The sequence below is a fragment of the Sardina pilchardus genome, chromosome 1, assembly GCF_963854185.1.
Source record: "Sardina pilchardus chromosome 1, fSarPil1.1, whole genome shotgun sequence".
NCBI classification, from domain to species: domain Eukaryota; kingdom Metazoa; phylum Chordata; class Actinopteri; order Clupeiformes; family Clupeidae; genus Sardina; species Sardina pilchardus.
In genome coordinates, this window is record NC_084994.1 from 9,791,521 (window position 1) to 9,817,094 (window position 25,574).

At 40.5% G+C, this 25,574-nt stretch overlaps 2 protein-coding genes across 3 annotated transcripts; one reads left to right on the forward strand and one right to left on the reverse strand.

The window, feature by feature from the left end:
- Positions 1-1,200: 1,200 nt before the first annotated feature.
- LOC134089778 (gastrula zinc finger protein XlCGF57.1-like) lies at positions 1,201-12,357 on the forward strand. 2 transcript variants are annotated; one of them, XM_062544210.1, is made up of 2 exons: positions 1,201-1,932; positions 9,351-12,357. In XM_062544210.1, the coding sequence occupies exons 1-2, from the start codon at positions 1,488-1,490 to the stop codon at positions 10,922-10,924; spliced, it is 2,019 nt and encodes a 672-aa protein (XP_062400194.1). In that variant the 5' UTR covers positions 1,201-1,487; the 3' UTR covers positions 10,925-12,357. The 2 variants fall into 2 exon arrangements, with proteins under 2 accessions (XP_062400194.1, XP_062400203.1); XM_062544219.1 differs by having other exon boundaries at positions 1,201-2,002; positions 9,351-9,465.
- Positions 12,358-14,810: 2,453 nt separating this feature from the next.
- On the reverse strand, positions 14,811-24,149 carry LOC134076325 (zinc finger protein 436-like). The gene is made up of 4 exons (XM_062531319.1): positions 23,994-24,149; positions 16,886-17,262; positions 15,371-16,135; positions 14,811-14,947 (listed from the first exon to the last, which is right to left on the reverse strand). Exons 1-4 carry the CDS (start codon positions 24,092-24,094, stop codon positions 14,811-14,813), a joined length of 1,380 nt encoding a protein of 459 aa, XP_062387303.1. The 5' UTR covers positions 24,095-24,149.
- Between the last annotated feature and the right edge of the window lie 1,425 nt (positions 24,150-25,574).

The window sequence follows — 25,574 nt, forward strand, 5'->3', positions numbered from 1 at the left end:
AATTACTGGATCATTTGCGATTGAAAAAAACAACATACATATTTGTTTTGTGTGTGTGCGTGTGTGTGTGTGTGTGTGTGTGTGTGTATGTCTGCGAGTGTGTATGTGCATGTGAGTGTGTATACAGTATGTGCAAGTTACTGTAGTGTGTATGTGGTGGGGGCTGGGGGGGGGGGGGGGGGGGGGGGGGGTTGATCCTGTAATTGAAAATAGTGTAATTCCCCGATTGCATTTAGAAATGGGCTGTAAGGGGGCAGGTATACAACTTTTGATATATGAAATTTATATGGTTGTTGAACCAATCTCAGACCAGAGCAGCCCTGATGTCATCTGAGACACATCTCTGCACTGGTCCTTGTCTTTGTCCTTGTCCTCTTCCACGTCCGACAGCTCTCTCTCCTTGTCCTCCTATACTTCTTACTCTCATTGGGTGCCTCTCATTTGGTCTTTTACACCCTCCCTTCCTTCCTCGATCCTCGTCCTCACTGATCTAGATAAAGAATGATGGGGTGACAACAATGGGATAGTCTATCCAGTGCTAGTTATAGATCAGTGGGAACGCCCCTCGAGGATCAAGCATCGAGGATCGAGGAGAGATGTTGAGAGGCACCCATAGTTCTCAAAATGGCTTACCTGAGGCCTATTTGTAGTGCTAAGGTTCAGACCGATTGGTGTTATGTTTTCTGTGCACGTGTTTTCAGGTGTATAAGTAAGTGCTTGCAATTGCCAGATGAGTTTAGAATTTTGAACAAAATGTTTTCCCAATGATATCAGGGGATTTTGTTTTTGCACAAAGTGTTTAATGTAAGAAAAAGCGTGTAGTGTTTTGCAAAAAGTGTTTTGCAGAAAGAAAATGTGTGCAGTGTTTCGCAAAAAGTGTTTTGCAGAAAGAAAATGTGTGTAGTGTTTTGCAAAAAGTGTTTTGCAGAATTGCAAACAATGTGCAAAGCAAAGAATGTGTTTAAGCTATGGTTACACTGTGTGTAAAGTATAATACAAGAACTATAGGTATTGAGGCTTTGGTGTAAGCATTTGATTTTAGTGTGTAAGCAATAGGCAAAAACTGTAATACCTCCATGTTCCCTCCCTCCCTCCCTCGTTCCCTCCTCCCCTTGTTCCCTCCCTCCCTCCCTCCCTCAACCGAATCTGCCAACACTGCCAGCTGTGCCAGCTGTCAGTCGGCTTCAGTCGTCACTGAATGGTCCACACCTGCTCGTAGGTAAACAGACACTACCACTCAAAATTATTGAAAGATCTCAGTGTGAGGGAGCGGCGAACTTGAAAAGTCTGACTACACAGTAACGTTGGGCGACTTCTTGAGTCTACAAAGTTGACTAAAGTGTATTCACTGTAGACAAATGGTGGATTTAGAGCACCATTGGTCATATAACAAGTAATCTAGTATTTTAAAAAAAGGCAATCTATGGGGGGTTTTTGGTCGCTCTTACGATAACTTCTGACATGATCATCTTTGGTGTGCTGGGAGCATGGATCTTGGACTGCCGCTGAGCCCTGGCGACAGCGCTAACGTGACTGAAAGCCTGAGAGTGGTGGTGAAAGAGGAGGATATCAAAGAGGAGGAATATGATCATGTGAGTTCATTACATGATGAAGAAGAAAAGCCTGTGGTGGAGCTTCACTGTAAAACTGAAACGGACATTGAAACCGAAGTCGCAGAGTCTTACAGCCTGAGAGTGGTGGTGAAAGAGGAAGATGTTAAAGAAGAGGAATATGATCTTGTGATTTCATTACATGATGAAGAAGAAAAGCCTGTGGTGGAGCTGTGGAGTAAAACTGAAACGGACATTGAAACCGACGTTGCGGACTCAGACTACAGCGGTACAACGACTCACAGTGAAACACTACAGACAACCGTGAAGACTGAAGTGAAGAAAGAAGATGATGAGCAAGAGAATGATTATCTGGTGGAAAGTAAGTCCTTTCAGAATATCATGCGTCAGCAAGACATATAAGGAAAAAAAGATGAGGCGAAGTGACAAAGGTATTTATTTATTTATTTCGGGGGTGGGGGCATTTTGCAAAAAAGGCCAGGGTTTTTCAAAGTGGGTGCCATGAAGCATGCTCAGGGATGCTGCAGAATAGTCCAAGGCTTGATCATTTAAACATATATATATATTTTAAAGAAATTAGCCATAATATAAATGTCAAAATGCAGCTGTGATAGAGGTACAGTCGTTCTTATGGACTTTAGTTGAAGGACCTGTTCCTGATATTTCTGTTTCATTATATTTTCAGTTCAATAAGTTGAATTAAAGAGAATGGTTCATTTGAATAAAACAAAACAAAAATAGATAAACCTCACCTTCTCATAGTAGTGCTATGATAACATAAGCAGTGCTCTGTTCTAGAATCTTTGGTTTCTACTGCAGCCTGACAGGGAAGCAACACCAGGCATGTAACTGAAGCGTTCCGTTCCGCTACACCCTCTGCTGAAGATATGTCAGTTCAAAAAAACAAAACAAAAACAAACATTCACTAAGCCTCACCCAACCTGTTTACAGTTTTTTCCGATCGTTTACACACAATTTTGAAAACGGGGCTCTTATTGTCTAAACACATCACACAATTAACCAAACACAACACCTAATCAGCAGAACATAACAGATTGTTAGCAAAATTAAATATTTCTGTCAAAACAATAAACACATTGATAAAACCTTATACTGTTCTCATATCACTAACACATTCTTTGAATGATTCCGCACTGTCGCTATCTTATACACACCAACACAATAAATTCAAAACACATCTGTAAAAACCCTCTTCCAATATATGGATCTTATTCAGACATATTGTTTGAGAGCATTAGGATCATTTAGATGACAAAAATATGTTGATGAACCCTCATCAAGCAATGCACAAAACTGATGCTGCAGACAATATTTCTTTCTTTCACTGAACCATATGTTCAGTTACAGTGACAAGTCAATCAACAGAAAATGGCAAAATTATAGTTCTTACTTCTTACTACTGTAAGGTGTAGAAAAATAAAAAAATGTACACAAATAAAAAGTACTGTACACTTACAGTCACTGAAGAAAAAGCAACAATGCAAACAAGTAACAACAATACGCAATACTCTAATCATCTCTCCGTCTAGCTGGATCAAGCCATAAGAGTTCATCCACATCACAGGCTATGGGTGCCTCTCATTTGGGCTTTTATACATCCTCCCTCGCTCCTTGGGCCTCGATCCTCACTGATCGACATAAAGAATAATGGGGCGAAAACAATGGGATAGTCTATCCAGTGTTAGTTATAGATCAGTGGGAACGTCCCTCGAGGATCAAGCATAACACACCTGAGTGCTGTGTTTTCAATTTTGCACAAGTGTGCTTACTCACCTGGTGGATGTGATTATTCAATTTGTTCATTAGTGTGGTCATTGGCAAGCCAGGGCTTTGTAATGAGAAGAAAGTACCTAACAATCTTTATCTGTGTCTAAGGTGTGAAAATGTGTTTTACGTTTTGACATTCACTGTGTGTAATGTTTCGCAAAAAGTGTGAAGCTGAATTTGTGCTTACTGTTGTACTACTCTGCGCAGGTGTTTTGCTTCTTAAGTGTTAAGTATTGTTAACTGTCTGATAACCTTAATTTTAGTGTGTATACGATTGGAAAAAACTGTAAGAGGAAGCTACAGTTTTTCACAGTTGCTCAAACACTAAACCCCATTCTCTGAATCAAATTCTCAAATGTCTGAACACATTTATTGAATTGCTCCCTTTTTTGGCAAAACCATAGACTACTTTCACCCATTTCACCCATTTTACCAAACTCATTAACCCTTTTTGCAAAACTGTGAACACATTGTGCATTCTGATGCACTTCTTAATTATATTGATAACCAAACAATGCAGAAGTTGAACACAATTAGTGCACAGTTGTCTCCATTTGAACACTACCACTCAAAATTGATAACACTTCTGTCTAATGATGTGACAACCAATATAAGTCAGTTCAGAGTTGACAGAGACGCAGGGGACAACAAGTGTGTGTTACAGTAGAAGTGGGGTACAAGGAAGAGGAGGGTGCAGGTAGGAGGAAGAGGATGAAGAGAAAGACAGAGTCCCAAGAGTTGCAATACTGTAAATGATGATATTTGGGCAACAATCATTGACCATGTTCTGGTTCATGGAATGCCAATGAGAGAAGCAGGACTTCATGGTCCAACCCAACATCAGTGGTTTCTCTGTGGCGTCAATAATCCAAAGATTCAGACTACAGAAGAGAAATAGCGTAAATGTCCATTATCATACAGTACAGTAATCACTGAACATCCACTGTTACACACTTACTACCCTTTGAGCTCAACTCTGAGAGAGTGAAAGAGCTGAGTTATCAGGATGTCCAAGTAAGTCTAAATTTAGGCACAATACAATATTACAGTATTGCATACTTACAGTACTATCAGAGTCTGTGGCATCACAGTACAAATCATATTCAGTACAGTATCAGTCTGTCTTTCTGTTCACTTACAAAACTATTGATTTATATCTTCATATAGGCTAGAGGATATGAGTAGAGAGTGATATAAGTCCTTATTCTTTATTTTCATTGTGATATTTTATTTTTCAAATTACAGTTTTTCACAGTTGCTCAAACACTAAACCCCATTCTCTGAATCAAATTCTCAAATGTCTGAACACATTTATTGAATTGCTCCCTTTTTTGGCAAAACCATAGACTACTTTCACCCATTTCACCCATTTTACCAAACTCATTAACCCTTTTTGCAAAACTGTGAACACATTGTGCATTCTGATGCACTTCTTAATTATATTGATAACCAAACAATGCAGAAGTTGAACACAATTAGTGCACAGTTGTCTCCATTTGAACACTACCACTCAAAATTGATAACACTTCTGTCTAATGATGTGACAACCAATATAAGTCAGTTCAGAGTTGACAGAGACGCAGGGGACAACAAGTGTGTGTTACAGTAGAAGTGGGGTACAAGGAAGAGGAGGGTGCAGGTAGGAGGAAGAGGATGAAGAGAAAGACAGAGTCCCAAGAGTTGCAATACTGTAAATGATGATATTTGGGCAACAATCATTGACCATGTTCTGGTTCATGGAATGCCAATGAGAGAAGCAGGACTTCATGGTCCAACCCAACATCAGTGGTTTCTCTGTGGCGTCAATAATCCAAAGATTCAGACTACAGAAGAGAAATAGCGTAAATGTCCATTATCATACAGTACAGTAATCACTGAACATCCACTGTTACACACTTACTACCCTTTGAGCTCAACTCTGAGAGAGTGAAAGAGCTGAGTTATCAGGATGTCCAAGTAAGTCTAAATTTAGGCACAATACAATATTACAGTATTGCATACTTACAGTACTATCAGAGTCTGTGGCATCACAGTACAAATCATATTCAGTACAGTATCAGTCTGTCTTTCTGTTCACTTACAAAACTATTGATTTATATCTTCATATAGGCTAGAGGATATGAGTAGAGAGTGATGTAAGTCCTTATTCTTTATTTTCATTGTGATATTTTATTTTTCAAATTAGAATGAATACAATTCCTCCAGGAGCCATAAACCCTGCCCTGAAAACTGTGTCTTCCATTGTTTGGTGTATTGTCTTATCACTGCTCTGCAGGAGTGTCATTTTGCCTGATGTGTTCAATGATTTGAGACCATTAGTTAGTTTTGAGCAAAGTTAAAAGTGTTTTGAGGTGATTGTTCAGTTTTGCAACAAGATTGAAGGGTTTCGAGAATGTAGTTTGAGAAATGAGTTTTGTGTTCACAGTTTTGAGAAAAAGGTAAAGAGTTCTGAAAAAGGTGTTCTAGCAATTGTGAAAAACTGTAATGTACATAGTGCATTTCATACAGAAAGGTACGGTGGATGACAGGTGCAAACGACGTGCAAGTTGTGAAAACAAAATCAACTGGAAATCAAAACACGCGCAAATAGACAAAACACAAACGACTTAGGAAAACATCTTCATCTATGGCCCCGTTCTCACATACACGGGTATCTTGAAAAACAGAGACTTTTCCCTTCGTTTGTGCCTTTCGTGTACACACAAACGGCGATTTCGCCTTTGAATACGATTCTTTCTGAAAACTCTGGCAAAAGTGGAGATTTAGGAAAACTCTCATTTTGCGTATGAATGTGAACTGAGAAAAATGAAGACAAACACAGTTTTAGGCAAGCAACGTGCCTTCTAGGCAGCCAACATCACAGTATGTGGTAGTACTTGCATCTGCGCAAAAGGTGCGGCCAATGTTTGCATTTTCATTTGGCTATGGTGATCATGGATGCATTCAGTAGCAGTGCGAGTAGCAGTCGCAAAATGTAATGTAATATTAATGCCAACCCTTTTAGTTTTTTTTTTTTTTTGCATTTGCAAATACAGTTGAAATGAGACATGGAAGGGATTTGTTGATGTTGTTACTATTTTCGGGATTCTAATTGGCTAACGTGGGCTCGAACTTCTTGTTACACCACTACCTACAGGTTTGGCATGCTCTTGACGGCATATGCACGGGTTAGTGTCAACGAAAACTTTTCTGAAAACTGACAAGTGTGCACAATGTTATTTTTGAAAACGGAGGGAAGGAAATATTTGTTTATCAAAATACGCCTCAACTCGTTAACATCATTTAGAAAATGCACTGCAAATTACATGCATTTACATTTACATTTCAGAAACGAGCTGCCAATTTACAACACATGCAATTCAGAAACGTGCTCCGAAAACGAAAACACAGACAGAAACAGAAACACACCCAAATCAGAAAACACATTCCGAAACTCAGAACAAAACGGAATTGTGGCTTAGGATTGGAATTCTGTATTAGCCCACTGCTCTAATTTAACAAAACCTGTGTAACGTGTCCTCAACAATCATTGTTGCTAAAAAAGTTTCGAAGTCAAATGACAAATCATTTTTTTGTTTATGCAACTCTCGGAGATTGAACCACTGATTTGTGAACTCCTTCGTTACCTCTGCTCTAGTGTAATTCTGTTGACATTAGCAGCGTTCATGAAGTGTAGGCGTTATCCAATTAACTGCTATAGCCTGATTGATGTTGCAAATTTAATTTCAGCGGAACAAAACAAACGTTCAAGTTCGACGAGACGAGTGCAGTGAAATTGAAGGCTATCCCTCTGTCCAACAACAAAATTGCTACAGTAGACGCATAGTTGACATGTCTCGCAATCTCCAACAACAACTGCTTGACAAAGTCAAACATTTACGTTTTGCCTTGCAAGTGGACAGGCCACTGACAGTTACAACGATTGTTTACTTATATCCGCTTTGTTAATTCTTTGACAATGAGTGAAGATATTCTGTTCTGCAGTATGTCAAAAGTAGGGCCACTGCTGATGAGCTATTCAACATTCTCATTATCAATTACCTGGCAGAACATGACATCAAATGGGAAAAATGTGTGGGACTTTGCTCGGATGGCGTGTAGACGATAGGAGGGAAAAGAAATGCCCTACAGACCCTAATAAAGAGGGTAGCGCCCGATGTGATATGCATGCCATATCTTTCTGATGGCGGTTTCACGAGTAAATCAAACGAGAGTAATGGTAGCCGAAGCTATATGACATTATTATTTGTTTGTCACTTCTTCTGTTTTTATAATACAAAAGGATCGATGTGTTTGGTATCAATGGAAAGCTCTGTTTCTCCTCTTTCGTGTCATGTCTGTGCGATGCCAGGTCCGCGTGTAATTCAAGCGAGAGTTCTGGAAGCGCGTGTGAATGCAGAGCAATATAGACTGTAAATATGATATACTTTGATTTAAAGGGATAGTTCGGGTTTTAAGACACGAAGTTATATGGGTTCCCTGTCAGCAACGTTGTGCATCAGCACTGACTTACCCCCGGACAGCGTCCTGTGAGCCGAGATCCAGCCGGTTTTTGATCGTTTTTGATGCCGGACTATTTTCTTCAGCAGGTTTCTGGGGTCACGAAAGTAAAGTGTTTTTCTTCTCAAAACCATATGCGTTCAACAGAGTGATATATTTGCACCACAAAAACGTTGTCCAGCTGTCAGTAGCGCGCAGTGATAGGAATCGCGAAAAATAAGTAAGTGATAACGAGGTTTGAATTTTTCCTGGATAACGTTTTTGTGGTGCAAATATATCACTCTTTTGAACGCATATGGTTTTGAGAAGAAAAACACTTTACTTTCGTGACCCCAGAAACTTGCCGGACTACTTTCTTCAGCATCAAAAACCGGCTGGATCTCGGCTCACAGGACGCTGTTGCGGGGTAAGTCAGTGCTGATGCACAACGTTGCTGACGGGGAACCCATATAACTTTGTGTCTTAAAACCCGAACTATCCCTTTAACTTCATGGTTTTATTTTATTTTCATACTTGATTGTACAGACAAGTGTCTAGTATCATCGGAAAGCCCTACTTCTGCTCTGTCGCGCAATAAAGGTCTCATCTCGCTGTAACTAATACTCGCGGAGCAATGTAACAGAGAAGAATGGGGGTGTTATTTATTTATTTATTTTTTGCCCTGCAAGTGGGGGGGGGCGGATTGAGGTCAATCAGAATCCCCCCCCCCCCCCCCCATATGCGCCCCTGAAAATGCTGTCTGGCTGCCTTGCAGTGTCCTTTTCATCTTTTCTGCCCTTTAGTATGCACGTGTCAGTTTTGTCCAACCATTCATCCCAGCAACGGCGCAAACAAACAAAAGTTAATTCAGAATATTTCATATTTAGTTTAATCTGAATGATTTGATATTGGGGGGGTTATATAACCTGGGGGGAGGGTTATATCATGACTCCCATAACCCCCCTGCAAATTACGCGCATGAAGATGATATATGTTTTCTTGTTAATGAGAAGATTCCTGAATGTTTAAGGAGCATTTGTATGACTATTAGTTCATTCTGGTGATGAAAGTTATTTAATTATTACATTGAATGATTTCCGTCTCCATAAGGCGTTTGATGTCCAAACAGCCTATGGTCCTGGTGCTATACATTGTCCCTGTGCATGAAATGCAGTCAATAAAATGAATAAATAAATGGTTTCATTTTTGCATTTCTTCATTTAATTGTATCATAATAGCAGTATGAGTATCCATTTTGATTTCTCAATGCAATTTTGGTGTTGCCTACCCTGCACGAGGTTGTACTCTATATGAAGAGTTTATTTAAAAAAAACTGACGAGTTAATTATAAAACACTAATTTGTGCTCTGTGGAGAGCTTGGTGTTATAAAATGTACACTATGGCAAGTGTTAAGTGTTTACATAATTTATATAAACTGCACTATTATAGTGTTGAAATTAACACATAGAGTGAAATTAACGTTCATTTGTGATTCGTGATTTACTGTGCAGGTGCATCAGAACACCCGAGCACAGTGCAACACCAGAGCCATGGACAGAACGATCAACTCAACCTGCAACCGAATGGAGGAACGTACGACTGCACCGTCTGCAGCAAGAGTTTCACGGCCCTGAGAGATTTGGAGAAACACCAGAAGACACACACTGTTACTAGTCAAAGCAGACAACAGCCAAAGAAATCTTATCAATGTACCCACTGTGGAAAAAGTATTACTCGCATGACAAATCTTAAACAGCACATGCTTACACATACTGGAGAGAAGCCTCATAAATGTACCCATTGCGGAAAACCGTTCACAAAACCCTCACAACTTAAACTTCACATGCTAATACACACCGGAGAGAAGCCTCATATTTGTGCCCACTGTGTAAAAGCGTTTTTAACATCCACAGAACTTAAACGCCACATGCTTACACATACTGGAGATAAGCCTCACACATGTGTTCAGTGTGGAAAAGGTTTCTCACTATTGCCAAATCTTAAAAGACATCTGTTAATACACACCGGAGAGAAGCCTCATAGATGCGCCCAGTGTGGAAAACATTTTACAGGACTCTCAGTACTTACACTTCACATGCTTACACATACCGGAGAGAAGCCTCATGAATGTGCCCAGTGTGGAAAAGAGTTTTTAACCTCCCCAAAACTTAAACTTCACATGCTTACACATACCGGAGAGAAGCCTCATAAATGTACCCATTGCGGAAAACCGTTCACAAAACCCTCACAACTTAAACTTCACATGCTAATACACACCGGAGAGAAGCCTCATATTTGTGCCCACTGTGAAAAAGCGTTTTTAACATCCACAGAACTTAAACGCCACATGCTTACACATACTGGAGATAAGCCTCACACATGTGTTCAGTGTGGAAAAGGTTTCTCACTATTGCCAAATCTTAAAAGACATCTGTTAATACACACCGGAGAGAAGCCTCATAGATGCGCCCAGTGTGGAAAACATTTTACAGGACTCTCAGTACTTACACTTCACATGCTTACACATACCGGAGAGAAGCCTCATGAATGTGCCCAGTGTGGAAAAGAGTTTTTAACCTCCCCAAAACTTAAACTTCACATGCTTACACATACCGGAGAGAAGCCTCATAAATGTGTCCAGTGTGGAAAAGGTTTCACGCTACTGTCAAATCTTAGAAGACATCAGCCAATACACACTATAGAGAAGCCTCATAAATGTGTCCAGTGTGCAAAAGCGTTTTCAACATCCCCAGAACTTAAAGGCCACATGCTTACACATATTGGAGAGATGCCTTATACATGTGTTGAGTGTGGAAAAGGTTTCTCAGCATATTCAAAACTTAAAAGACATCTGTCAATACACTCTGGAGAGAAGCCTCATAAATGTGTCCAGTGTGGAAAAGCGTTTTCAATATCATCAACTCTTAAACGACACATGCTCATACACACAGGAGAGAAGCCTCATAAATGTGCCCAGTGTGAAAAAGCGTTTCTAACATCCTCAGAACTTAAACGCCACATGCTATCACACAGACAGAAGCCTCGTGAATGTGTAGAGTCTTCTTTTATACATTTCAACTCTTAAAACACACATGATATCGCTCACTGGACATAAGTCTGAAAAATGTGCCCTGTGGGAAAAAGCGTTTAAATTATCCAAACATCTTAAATACCACATGCTTACACGTACTAGACAAAAGCCTCGTTGATGTGTCCAGTGGAGAAAGCCATTTCAACACTCCAAGATCTACAGTACAACACCTTACACACACTGGGAGAGAAGCCTTCTGCATGTGCCCAGTGTGGGAAAGGTTTTAATTTCTTCATCAACAGCTCTGATGAGAAAAAACATTTAAAAGAGTGAGATCTTAACCCCGCAAGGATTTGAAAAAAACTATTTCACAGCTCTCTGCGAGTTTTTGTCCTAAAAATATAGAAAACACTTTTTTAAAAGAAAATGTATCGATGGCGCTTTGTGAAAACAATAAAAGAAAATCTTAGGATTTATACACTTAGCTTTCCTTTATTGTATTCTTTGCTGGTTTGTTTGTTTCTCTGTTTGTATTTGTATTTGTATATTTTCCTTCTACGATGTAAAGCGAGTTCAAGTTCAAGTTCAATAAGTTCAATTTAAACTTGGGTTAGAGAAAGGTGTTATACAACTTATTATTATTATTATTATTATTATTACTTGTTGTTGTTGTTGTTGTTGTTGTTGTTGTTGTTGTTGTTGTTGTTGTTGTTATTGTGTATGTAAATATGTGACCCTGCAAAGCGTATGTAAATATGTGACCCTGCAAAGCAAAACCAGTCGCTTTGCACTCTATGCTATATTGAGAAAATCCATAATAAATAAACGTTAGGGATAAAATGTTGAATTTTATGTTTTTACTGCATTCGACAGTATACAATCTACTCTTTCATATTGTGAACAAATTTCATGAAAAAACTGAAGTTTTGACTCTTATACCCGGTGACGATTCAACACATTAGCAGTCATTCCTGTTGTTCACGCCGCTCTTCTGGCATGTTGTAATGGGAGAACCATGTAAACTTTGAATGTGGTAATCTTAGCGATAGTTTTTCAAATATCCTCGATATACATATTGTTGGAAAGCTTAGTTTATGGCCATTCATGTGAGCACAATAATGTAATTTTGTACATTTTACCAAAGCGACTGGTTTCGCTTTGCAGGGTCACATATGTGATGTACAGTATATATGAAGAGCTCTTTTCCGAAACGCTATAAATCCATTTTTTTTCTAATGAAGTTGCGATAAGTCAACTGACGAGCACGAACGAAAAGGAAAGACAGGGGAACAGATTGCTAAAGTAATTCCACAGGAAATATTGTTATACTGTCTACATGAGCATGATGAATACACGGTATCAATGAGGCTCAAAAGGTTTGCAATATGTTCCCATCCTTCTTGTTCGTTCGTACTCGTCAGTCGACTTATCGCAACTTCATTACAAGATGGCGGCCAGCGGAGAGATTCTATGAAGGTACTGCTTGTATAAACAGTCTTTTTAAATAAACTTCCTGTGTAATTCCAAAGTTTTCAGTATCTTGTTTTAAATGTCAGGACCCTCAGAAGTCTACCAATGCAGTGTGGAGTTACTTGGAACCTTTTTAATGGTGCAAACATAACGATTTAGTTGCATAGGTTACGTTTTGCCCCCACAGCTAGCTGCAAGCCTAATGCAAGCTCGGCTGAAAACGGCGTAATTCGGGATGCTCGGGGGTGAGCGAAAGTGCCTATTGGACACATGTAAATACTCGGCAACATCTTTCAGTACAGCTTTTCACACCAAACTCTCCTTTAATGTCTTCATTCAAAAAATGAGTAAAAATCAAACCGCTAAGGACACCAGTGTTCTTTGTGATTGAAGAATGTATCGTAAATAAATAAATGTTCTTCCTTAAATGCTTAAATGCTCGGTATAAAAGTATTTGACCCCTATGTTAAATTCCCATAGGAGCAGGAGGAAGATTTCGGCCTTGGTCTCCAGGCTGCCGAGCAGTTCGGTACAAGCGCACAAGGCAGCATGGGCATTCCCAGGCTATATTGAGCCCCTTTTCGTACATGAATTAGCATCACATTTTTTATGAGGATAATATAATGATAACCACCACAAGGTCAGACTACAAGCCAAATTTGACTGTAAAATCAATCTGAATTGACATACAGATATGTCACAGCCTCTTTTTTTTTCTTTATCATAACACGTTTACAGGAAGGGATGTAGGCCTATGCAAATGGCGCTGTAGTAATGGTCCCGTATCAAACTCTGGCTGTGGAGGGAAACAGTTCTCTTTACATACAATATTCTTTGCAAGGTTTTGCTGACAATATTGAGATGCAATTCAAATTGTAATTTTGAAAAAAAAATCAAAAGTACTTGTAATTTGATTACACATTTTTCTCCAGTAACTGTAATGTATTACTGTTACATTTATTTTGTAAATAAATTACGTAATGCAATTACATGTAATTTGCTACTCCCCAACACTGCTCCTTGGCAGAGTCACCTATCTATTCATGTTCTCATCACTGAGTTAAAAATGAAGACCATTTCAAGACAGTGCCACCAAGCATGGAATTATCGATTTACTACACTTAATGAAAGCAATTTCCTTCCATAAATCTTTGTAAGGGACTCAGAACTTAGAATGTTTTTAGAGTGCTGACCAAAGTATACTCTATAATTTGTCAAATGATATCCTATCTCAATCTTATATTTTGAATAATTATAGGTAAAGTATTATTTATTTATTTATCTATTTGATAAAACAAATGTGTCAACTCCCCGTGTCATCTGTTCTAACTTTCGTTCCATAGCCACTAGGCTAAATTGTGATATGTGGTCCCATTCAGGGGCACTGGTAATTGGTGAAAAAGATCTATTCCACCCAACAGAACTTTAGGGAAAATCTAGATCTGTGAGAGCAACTATTTGCAGAATGGTTTAAATTTCACAATAAACGTTATGTTTTAATTACACAATGAACGGTTAATCTGGAATGTCATTGAATGTCAAGGAATGTCATTGAATGTAAAGCAGCAGTATATTTTATTGAAAACACTCAAGATTACATCTTTGTACAAACAATGCGATCTTGCTACAAACAATGAGGCTAAACAGAAAAAAAGATATGATAATAAAAATTACCAAATTGAATCCAACTTTTTGCAGTTATATGAAAATATGAAGATTTCATAGAAAAGATCATTGTCAAGTTTCCACTTTCACAGCAGTGAAAGTAAAGATTTTTCATTTGCAAGTGTTTCACCTCAGAGTGAGATATTGTCTTACCTCGAGGTGTGAGAGTTTTACCTTTCAAAGGAGTTTCAATGGGTGCCGCGGTAACACAACTCCATCTGGCTGCTCTACACCTGTTCCAATGGGGGCCTGAAGGGGCACGAGCCACAGGGCCCCGGTTAGAGTCTGACCCGGGTCATTTTGGGTCATTTCCCGATCCCGTCTTTTTACGCCACTCTCTCTAAACGGGGTAGGAATGCACATACATGACTGACACAGTTTCAGGCCCTAAAGGCCCGTTCACACCAAGAATGATAACTATAACTATAACTATAAATAAATATCGCTCTCGTTAATATGAATGACAACGTTCACACGTAAACTATTACGATAACGACATGAAGAACGATATCGTTGCTGATCACTTTCAGAGCGATTTTGAGAACGATAAAAAGCTAACAGCCAATCAGAACCCAAAATATTCTACCCATCACATTCATTAACACGAGAAGAGAATTTTCTTATCGTTGGCCAGTGTGGACACTTTTATCGTTATGGTTATAGTTATCGTTATCGTTCTTGGTGTGAATGCTCCTTAAGACTTCACTTGAATGAAGACCTCTGTGTAAGTGCATGCATCTCTTGGCATGTGCACCACAGTCCTTACAGGCAACAGGGGTATGGGTAGACAACCGCCATATTGGCCTCACGATCCAACCCAACACCTTTTGGCCTTTGGAGGGTCTTTTGAGTGCTGTGTCTCCCCATTAGAAAGTCTCTGCGATTGTGCACAGAGAACGTTCATGAAGTCAATGTCCAGTGTAACAGCAGCATCTGCCATTTCTAGAGACGAGGAACCAACAGTGCTTTTTCACACATCTCTGTGGCTTCTTTATTTCTCATCAGCGTGTACCATCATGTGCTTTTGAAGATTTGAGGAACGTTTGAATTCTTTTCCACACTTGGAACACTGATGAGGCCTCTCTCCAGTGTGAACTAGAATGTGTTTTTTAAGATTTGAAATTTGTGAAAAACCTCTCGCACACTGAACACATTTATGAGGCTTCTCTCTAGTGTGTATGAGCATGTGGCGTTTGAGATCTGTGGACCTTTCAAATGCTTTTCCACACTGGACACATTTATGAGGATTCTCTCCCGTGTGGACGCCTCCTAGCATGTGGGCCCTAAAATCTGAAACGTGTGAAAACCCTTTTCCACACTGTTCACATGTATGAGGTTTCTTTCCTTTGTGAATAAACATATGACGTTGAAGATTTGCCAGCCTTCTAAAAGATTTTCCACACTGGACACATGTATATAGCTGCTCTGCAGTGTGCATTTTCATGTGGGTTTTAAGAGCTGAAATTTGCAAAAACTCTTTTCTACAATGGACACATTTATGAGGCTGTTTCTGTCGAGTGTGTGTTAGCATGTGACATGTAAGGCTTGAAAATCGTAAAAAGGCTCTCGCACACTGGACACATTTATGAGGCTTCTCTCCAGTGTGTATGAGCATGTGGCGTTTGAGATCTGTAGACCTGTCAAAAGCTTTTCCACACTGGACACATTTGTGAGGCTTCTCCCCCGTGTGAAGGCCTACCAGCATGTGGGCCTTCAAATCCGAGCGTTCTATAAACCCTTTCCCACACTGATCACATGTATGGGGCTTCTTTCTCACGTAAATTAACATATGATGACGTCGAAGACTTTCTAACCTTCTAAAGGTTTTTCCACACTGGACACATTCGTGAGGCCGCTTGTCCCCAGTGTGTGCTGGCATGTCCCGTGTCAGGCTTGTAGGTCGAGAAGTGGACGCTGAACATGTCTCTCCAGAGTCGTGAGTCTTTTTGTCCGTGCTCAGCTCTGTTCTGCCGAAAGTGTGTGTCTGCCGATGCTTCTCGGCTTCTCTCAGGGCTGTGAAGCTCTTCCTGCAGACGGTGCAGTGGTGCAGCCTTCCTTTGAGTTGCAGGCTGAGGTCATCATTCTGTCCGTGGATCTTCTGTCGTGTGGTATGTGGGTGTTCTGATACACCTGGAAGAGTTACCATAGAGACGTAGAATTAGAATGAAGAGTTACCATGGAGACGTAGAATTAGAATGAAGAGTTACCATACCAACTTAGACAGAATGACAGGTTCTACAAGGAGCGATTCAATATTGTCTGATGAAATGTTCTACTTCATGTCTATTTGTGAACAAGATGGGCAGCTATTCGATCATGAGAAGATGTACGATATTGCGTTTGATTGCTAACTTCACCTTTAATTACTGATGTCATTTATCAGTTGGAATTCCTTATCAATGTTACTAAACAATTCTCCCTGATATCGATAAACTGTTTTTCAAAGCTCAATTTGTTTGGCTTGTTTAGATCAGGGGTTCCCTGATCTAGTAATCAGTGTATCCCAGCCGAAGCAAACAATGAGGCCCCAAAAAACGCGATTGGTGGACACAGCACCTGATTTTCCGATTATCAAACAAAACCCGGGTTCGAGGCCAATCACACCCAATCCCTCCCACATGCTTCCTGTCAGTCTCTTGCTATTGTATCAAAATAAAGACAAAAAAGGCCCAAAAATATACTTTAAAAAAAACAGCTGCACACAAAATGTGGCCCAACACATTGTGTAAAGTAATGGGCCATTATGTATCTTCTACATGTGAACAGTCAAAGTAATGGGCCTACACAGTGCTGCCACTGACCTCAGTGCAACAGCGCCCTCTAGAGTCACAAATGTGGCCCAACACGTTGGTCTGTTTAGCTCTGTGTGAGAGGACTTACTTTCCAGCAGACAGCCGGGCTCGTCATGCTGCACCTCCTCTTCTTCCTTCTCCTCCTCCTCCTCTTCTTCCTCCTCTTTCTTCACTTCTTCTTTCTTCACCTCTTCTTCCTTCACTATTGTCTGTAGCATTTCATTGTAAGAAAACCTTAGTGAGTCTGTGTCGTCTGTTTCAGTTTTACAGTGAAACTCTACAAAGGGCTTTTCTTCTTCATCTGGACATGTAATCATGTGATCATATTCCTCCTCTTTTATATCCTCTTCTTTCACGATCACTCTCAGGCCAAACTGGTGCGTTTCAGCACAGCCGGAACTAAATGGACGTGCAAGATCCATGTAGCTAGCAGAGCAAAGATGATCCCAAGAAGAGTTTGTTAGCCTGTAACAAAGTAAAGAAAAATAAAGGTCAAAGTCGTTTTTTTTAATATAAATAAATAGATGAATAAATAAATACATAAATAATAGAAAGCAATGATCCAAAGTAAATAGAAATAAAGGTCAAAGTCGGGTTTTTTAAAATAAATGATAATAATAGGCTAATAATAATAATAATAATAGAAAGCAATGTTCCATGAACAATTAGGCTATTTGGCAACCAAAATGTTTGGCAACGATATTTAACCACGTAGCCTAAGAAACACCGTGGTAACATTTTATCTTGCATTCAGTGACACAAATGGTTACATTGCTCCAGGGCTGTCAAGTCTCACGCTTTGAGCGTGACAGTCACGCAATTTGACCGATTCTCACACCACACGCCATACTTGACATTTCTCACGCAAAATATTTCCCCATTCAGTGCACTATATAGGCCTATATGTTTTTTTTCATGATGATAAACTTTGGTCATTAGGTGCGTTTGACTTGACGAAAATCTGCGCAGATCTGACTTGATGTGATGCATGCTGGGTTAAACAGAGTGCATACTGGGACAGACGAAATGCAAACTGGTTAGAAATCATGTCCGACTTCTTGCAGTCGCGGTGGGAGTTACCCCCGTGACATCATGTCACATGTCCATACAAGATCTCGGGAGACTGCGTCTTAGCTCAGCCAGCGCAGTTCAGCGCAGTTCGTTTTTAAGCAACTGCGCTGGCCAGAACCCACCCCAATGACGTCAGTTCAAAGTTGTGATAGGGCCGTTTGGAAGAATCTCCCCATGACGAGTATGACAGGTGTCTCGTTCTGCCTCCTTACCCAAGACACTAGAGCGGACCAAGACGAATCAGTTCAACTGCACTAAAACCAGGGTCTGGGATGGCGCTGGAGTTTATCCCTGTGATCCATCTTACTCTGTTCTAGAATCTTTGCTCCTTATGTTAGAATCTGCTAAAATGAACAGAAATCGAACGGATACCTTCTTATTTGTGATTTCTGGAACAGCGGTAGGCTAGCCTACTGAAAACGTGAGGATAGGGCCTACTCTGCTATTTTATGCTGTTGGTTAAATATATACAAACGGAAAACACTTGATATTTAATGAATGTGCTGCAATGCAGGCCTGTTAACCTATGACAACAGTGGTTTATTTAAACACATCATATCAATTTATTTTGTCAGTCACCATGCTCATTTTAATGAGCAAGAATAAAAGTTTTACTGTATTTAATACAAAATCCCGCGATATCTACCGCGAGGTCTCCAGCCAGGTCTCTCGCGAGTAACTTCAGGTACGTAAGCTCAGTCAGACTGTCCGGGATGAGCTGCGTGTGCTAGTTGCCCCTCCTGCTAAGACTCTGCAGCTCTCGTTGACGTATGAAGCCAGCCTAAGTCAGCCTAAGTCAGCCGCAGTTCATCGCAAACGCACCTATTGCCTTGCCGTAGTTCGAGCTCTGATTGACTGACAGCAGTAGCCAATCCATCAGTCCTTTGTGCCTAAATCTCACCAACCACGGAAGGCATCACGCAATATAAACAAATCAGAAGCAACGTAAAGCGGGGGCCCGTTGCACAAAAGCAGAATTAAGACATCCGGTGGGGTATTCCATCAAGCGAGCTAACCGTAAATCGCGGCTAACTTTGATAAGCCTCGCTAATTTTAGAGAGAGCTCGGTTCCATTACTCCCGCTGACAGGAATCTCAGCTGAGTTGCTGGGGTAACATATGCTTCTGAACTAACCTGGTCGGTGGCAGGCTAACTGCCGAGCTAAATTAATCTGTGTTGCAAATAAAAAACACCAGTCGGAAAACGAGTCCCAAACCGTTGGTTCCGTCAACCTGTGCTTTCGTCACCTGTAGCTACAGCTTAAAAAATAGAAGGAGAAACTTTTTTCCGACAGTGTTGCAAGCATTGATTAAGGCTACCTATCCGCTAGTTTAAATGAATTTATGAAAATTATGCAACTTACATTGTTTGAACTTGATATGTGTGTGGTCCAAGGAATCTTGCGGCTATGCGTAACGTACGTCTTTCGTGGTGTCATGCGCAGCGTGACAGGAGAACAATCGAGGCATGTTTTGCGTGTTCTCGGGTTCGGTTCCCATGCGATGAATGTACATAGACTATGTTAACATATTAATATTGCCATGTTTAGTTATACTCTTTAATGAAAGGCATCATTATTAAGGGTCATATACAGTAGCTTCAGTGACAGTAGGCAGGCTGTCAGTGTGCTATAGCCTACGATGCACGGCAAGCCAGCCTATAGATACAGACGGTTAGAAGGTTGCCGCCCCCTCTGTGGGGGAAAACATGCTAACATCACACATGAAAGTCAATGGGCTAACTCGCTAGCAGAAAACAAATGTTTTCCCCCACGGGGGGTGTTTCAGCCATGGTTAACACGGTAACTGGGGGCGGTAACCACGGCTATGACGAGATGCCGTCTGTATGTATAGCCTAATTCTGTAAAGGCTATAATAATTAAAACCGCTTCATATAGTCTAATTAATTATGCATGTAGTTCGGATATCAAACCAACTGTATTACAGAAATTAAATATGAAATGACATATTGAAAGCCAATATTGCATTTCAGATAGGCTAATTATATTTCACAAACACTTTGGCAGAACTATATGCTTATGGGAGACAATAGCCTAGGTTTTCTCCCAATACTCCCAGGACAATAGGCTACCAATTTATTTTATGACCACCGAAAAAATATTTCAGAGTGAACCCTTTTAATTTACAAACGTAGGTTATCTTTATTGTTGAATAGCCTATGCCAAAGTTGTTTTGAGTTTAAATAGCCTGCTTATTCACTCGTTTTGTTCAGAGTGAAGACAATCAAAGTCCCAATTCAAACCATCATAATTACTGTTTAGCGATTTACAGTAGGCCTACGATTTCGTTATTCTCCTTTTTAGGCAACTGTATCTATTTTTTTCTCTCGTGTTCAATTTGATTACTTCCGATGAGAATCCTGTAGATGGCGCTTGTAAATCGAACTGAAATCTTCTAGTTTGCCTTAATTTTACGACATGCATCCTCTTTTCATCAATCTATGGTTTTGGTCTACTTTTCTACCTCGTGCACGAGCAGACATGAAGCTGATTTTAGCCTCGTTTGAATAAACGAGGGCAAGATGCAGCTAACTTGAGTTAATGGAACGGCTTTAGCTTCAAGTGGAAGTCTACACTAGTTCAAGCCAGGCTATTTCTGTTGAGCGCCGCCTTGTTTAGCGAGGTTGATGGAATACCCCCCGGGATAAGTTACTGAGCCGCGATCACTGAATCCTAAACAAGAGCATACCGGCTGAATTGGTTGCACAAAGACCAATCCAGGATGAGCAGACACGGATTCATCAAGCCAGGTGTAAGTTATTCGGTGTATGTGCGCGTTCTCGTTTCTCCCCCAATAACTCGCGGTTGGAATAAAAAAGACGCGAAAAATAGCGTCTTGCACACAAAGTGAACAACCGCTTTTGATATAGACTAACAACGAGGTAAAGTTTTACTTTTTGGGATGGGGGTTCATGATTATTTCTGTTACATAGCGGGAGTAGGTGTGGCAGATCAACTGAATGCAAATTTACGTATGCACCCACGTGTGAGAGCTTCCTTGTCTCGGCACGCAACGTCATTAAGGAAGCGCTTTGCCACCGCAATGCACAAAGTATCTTAATTTGTCTTAAAAGCCGAATTAGTTGAAAACACCTTCGAAAAATGTCCCCTCCACTTCCAATCAACTACCAGCCTACAGCAGCCTATTCATCAAACATCTGTCAAAAAAGAAGCAAACAACGAGTAGGCTATGTTATTAATTATAAGGCCACCATAATTTAAATGACATCCATATGGTATTAGGCAGACATTCTGCTGTGTTTTGCGAGTAAATGCATGTAGCAAATAATATATAAATGGAATCTACAGCTCTTTAAAAAAAATCACGTGGAGGTCTCATTTGAATGACAGCTAGCTGAACCAATCAGATAATGTAATTAGCATTAGAATCAACTTATCTTTGATGTTAGCCTGGTCAGGAGCAGGCTAGCTCCACAGAATAAATCGCCATGGTAACTTATACCATAACATATCCTGCTGCCCCCTATCCCGCTTTTGTGCAACTGGATCACGGATAAATTGAGCCAGGATAACCAAGATATCCCGGGTTAATCCCTTATCCTAGTTTTGTGCAATAGGCCCCAGGGGCCTATTTCACAAAACCAGAGTAAGTAGATCCAAGATAAGTGACGACACACGCGGTTGACCAAGCCTGGTCAAAGTAAACATGCAAAACACGTTTCACTAATGCTGAGCGCAGATGAGTTGAGGCGGCTAGGTCAAGCCAGGTGTAAGTTATTCGGTATGTGTGCGCGTTCTCGTTTCTCCCCCAAATAACTCACGGTTGGAATAAAAAAGACGCGAAAAATAGCGTCTTGCACACAAAGTGAACAACCGCTTTTGATATAGACTAACAACGAGGTAAAGTTGTACTTTTTTTGGATGGGAATCATGATTATTTCTGTTACATAGCGGGAGTAGGTGTGGCAGACCAAGTGAATGCAAATGTACGTATGCACCCACGTGTGAGAGCTTCCTTGTCTCGGCACGCAACGTCATTAAGAAAGCGCTTTGCCACCGCAAAGATGCACACAGTATGACTATATATATCTTAATTTGTCGAATTAGTTGAAAACACCTTTGAAAAATGTCCCCTCCACTTCCAATAAACTATAGGCTATTCATCAAACGTCCGTCAAAAAATAAGCGAACAAGGAGTATGTTATTAATTATAAGGCCACCATAATTTAAATAACATCCATATGGTATTAGGCAGACATTCTGCTGTGTTTTGCGAGTAAATGCAAGTAGCAAATAATATATAAATGGAATACAGCTCTTTGAAAAAATCGCATGGAGGTCTGATTTGAATGACATCTAGCTGAACCAATCAGATCATGCAATTACCATTAGAATTAACTTAGCTTGGCTGTTAGCCTGGTCGGGAGCAGGCTAGCTTCCAAGTATAAATTCCCATGGTAACTTATATGTGATCTCTTCTGTGAAACCAAGTCAAGGCTATGTTCATCCAGGATAACCCAGTAAGCCTGTCTAAATCCCCTATCTTGGTTTTGTGAAATACCCCCCAGGGGCCTATTTCACAAAACCAGAGTAAGTAGATCCAAGATAAGTGACGACACACGCGGTTGACCAAGCCTGGTCAAAGTAAACATGCTAAATACGTTTCACTAATGCTGAGCGCAGATGAGTTGAGGCGGCTAGGTCAAGACAGGTCTAAGTTATTCGGTATGTGTGCGCGTTCTCGTTTCTCCCCCAAATAACTCACGGTGGGAATAAAAAAGACGCGAAAAATAGCGTCTTGCACACAAAGTGAACAACCGCTTTTGATATAGACTAACAACGAGGTGAAGTTGTACTTTTTTGGATGGGAATCATGAGTATTTCTGTTACATAGCGGGAGTAGGTGTGGCAGATCAACTGAATGCAAATTTACGTATGCACCCACGTGTGAGAGCTTCCTAGTCTCAGCACGCAACGTCATTAAGAAAGCTCTTTGCCACCGCAAAGATGCACAAAGTATGTCCTATATTATCTTAATTTGTCTTAAAGGCCGAATTAGTTGAAAACACCTTCGAAAAATGTCCCCTCCACTTCCAATAAACTACTAGGCTATTCATCAAACGTCCGTCAAAAAATAAGCAAACAACGAGTAGGCTATGTTATTAATTATAAGGCCACCATAATTTAAATAACATCCATATGGTATTAGGCAGACATTCTGCTGTGTTTTGCGAGTAAATGCAAGTAGCAAATAATATATAAATGGAATACAGCTCTTTGAAAAAATCGCATGGAGGTCTGATTTGAATGACAGCTAGCAGAACCAATCAGATAATGTAATTACCATTAGAATTAACTTAGCTTGGCTGTTAGCCTGGTCGGGAGCAGGCTAGCTTCCAAGTATAAATTCCCATGGTAACTTATATGTGATCTCTTCTGTGAAACCAAGTCAAGGCTATGTTCATCCAGGATAACCCAGTAAGCCTGTCTAAATCCCCTATCTTGGTTTTGTGAAATACCCCCCAGGTCTTGGCGCCTCTAACTTATCTTTCAAACACACAACAGCGCCGACTCCGACAAATAGTTTAAAACGTTCTACTGCTTGCTAGGTTTTGTTCACTGTTGATTCGCTGTTTCTCCTTGTTTTTCCAAGTGAACGTTAAGGCTGCTAAGTCTATAATTGTCACTTGTTGCAGAGCTGTGTAACATTTAGCCTATTTGCCTCTTTCTTGATAAGTTCACACTTGAAAAATGTGACAGTGAAAAAATGTTCGCCGCCGATTTATAGTCGGCGGACGAACTCTCACACTTGCCATTTTCTGAAACTTGGCAGCCCTGCATTGCTCTTTTAACTCCTTGTCCGAGCGAGTGACTACAACCAGAGGACCAGCGAGCCAAAGGCAAGCGGACCGTCAGATCTGCCCATTCATGCCGGTAGTCTGAGAGTGATCCGCCGGACTCGTGTTATCTGAGGGCTATGCTATTGCTACGAAGCGAGGTTATTGGCTCACTCTTAACTTTAAGGAGAAACTGCTGATATCTAAAGATGGTTTAATTGCCTGTGGCTTCTTCAGTCGCTCCCGAAGTTACCCTGAGACGTTGGGCTAACCAGCGATTAGCCTAGCCTACTTAACAACACACATACCGTACCCTTCCTCCTCTGGTTCTCTGCATCGTCAACTTCGGTCTGTCGATTTGGCGTTTGTGTCTGAATCTGGAGTTTTGGACAATGTTTTGAACCAACATCTACTAACGTTATCTCGGGGTGGACTGCGTGTACATTTCCCTGCTTGTGACTTAAGATAGGACCAGGGACAACAAAGATCATTTAAAAAGAAATCCAATATGGAAGCTATTTGATAATTCTTCAAAATAAAAGTTTTTCATTCGTTTTAAATAGGCTGCTAATTTAAAACATTAATGTCACCAAAGGTAAATACGGAAGCCGAGAGAGGCCACGTCATATCATTATTTTTTTCCCCTTGTTATCTCGAGATATCGAAATAATTAATTCGTGATCTCGGGAAAACAACACAATTAAGTCGAGATCACGGGAAAACGACCAGAAACGTCTAGCTGCACCGTCACGCCCCCTTTGCCTGATGAAGGAAGTAGTAGCAGAGGTTAATCAAAGTTATAATCTCTCTCTGGTTAAATGCTAGAGGGGTCTTTTGTAGTAGGAAGAGATGGCGTTTTATGAGGCTCTGAGAGAGAGGGGTGTAGCAGAGGAGAGCATCACAAGGATGATGGAGGACAAGGTGAGACGTGTTCAGACTTCATAAACGTTATTGAAGGTGGCTTGTCTGTGCATAAAGTAAAAGTTCACCTGTTGCATACATAGCAGCAGGCTAGGGACTACAGCTAGCTAGCTTGGTTACAGTTTGGCTACAGTTTTCTGGCTTGGTTAATGCAATAGTGCCTTGCTTGCTGTTATTGCTGAATTCATTTATAGTAAAAATAATCTTTGGCTGCTGGTGCTAAGCCTGTTAGTTCGTGGTTTGCTGATCAGTATAGCTAGCTGTTAGCAAGCCCAGTGCAGTGCTATGGTGCAGTGCTTTCTCTGTAATTGGCGGTAAGGTGGAGCTAGCAGTGGCGGGACTGTGGACGCGTACACACCTTTACTGTAACGGTTGAACAGTACACTGAGCCGAGAGGAGTCATATCAGTGGGATTTTCTTTGCGGGAAGAATACGCCTGAACGCCAAGACTGAACCCTAGAGTAAGTATATTGATTTATTGATATATTGCGACATTCAGTCTATGCATTCAGTAAGCATGGTGTTTGTGTTTTTAATCGTCGTAACGCTTGTAATGATGTTAGCTGCTATTTGATATCAGCATTGCTGCTAGCTTCTAACTGAGAGGTGATGATCATGCACGTCTAGCTATTTTGTTTTAAAATGGGATAGCAATTTCGGGAGAACATGTTATGGTACTGTGAGCTGTGACTAAAAAAAACACATCGTTATTTGTTATGTCTGTTGTAATGTGTGTCTGTTATAAATTCGTAGCCTATGCTAGCGGCATGTAGCCTAGCTGCTAACTAGTATGCCATTACTGGGTGCAGCCGAACCCAAGTATGCTGCTGCACGCAATTGCTTCATTTAGCAAGTTATTACTAATGTAGCATATGTTTCAGTTCACGTCTGCGATGCAAACTATAGATCGAGCTGATAAATTGGCACTGGTATTTCAGTCAATGAAGTACAGACAGTGAATCTAATAT

What these genes read in the sequence shown, in the direction of transcription:
- LOC134089778 (XM_062544210.1), top strand. Translation starts at nt 1,488, where the DNA reads ATGGATCTTGGACTGCCGCTGAGCCCTGGCGACAGCGCTAACGTGACT. An exon ending in GAATGATTATCTGGTGGAAA is followed by an intron (nt 1,933 to 9,350) that starts GTAAGTCCTTTC and finishes TTTACTGTGCAG; the next exon opens with GTGCATCAGAACACCCGAGC.
- LOC134076325 (XM_062531319.1), bottom strand. Translation starts at nt 24,094, where the DNA reads ATGTTGGTTCAAAACATTGTCCAAAACTCCAGATTCAGACACAAACGC. An exon ending in ACCAGAGGAGGAAGGGTACG is followed by an intron (nt 17,263 to 23,993) that starts GTATGTGTGTTG and finishes ACTTTGTTACAG; the next exon opens with GCTAACAAACTCTTCTTGGG. An exon ending in AAGGCTGGCAAATCTTCAAC is followed by an intron (nt 14,948 to 15,370) that starts GTCATATGTTTA and finishes CCTCGTCTCTAG; the next exon opens with AAATGGCAGATGCTGCTGTT.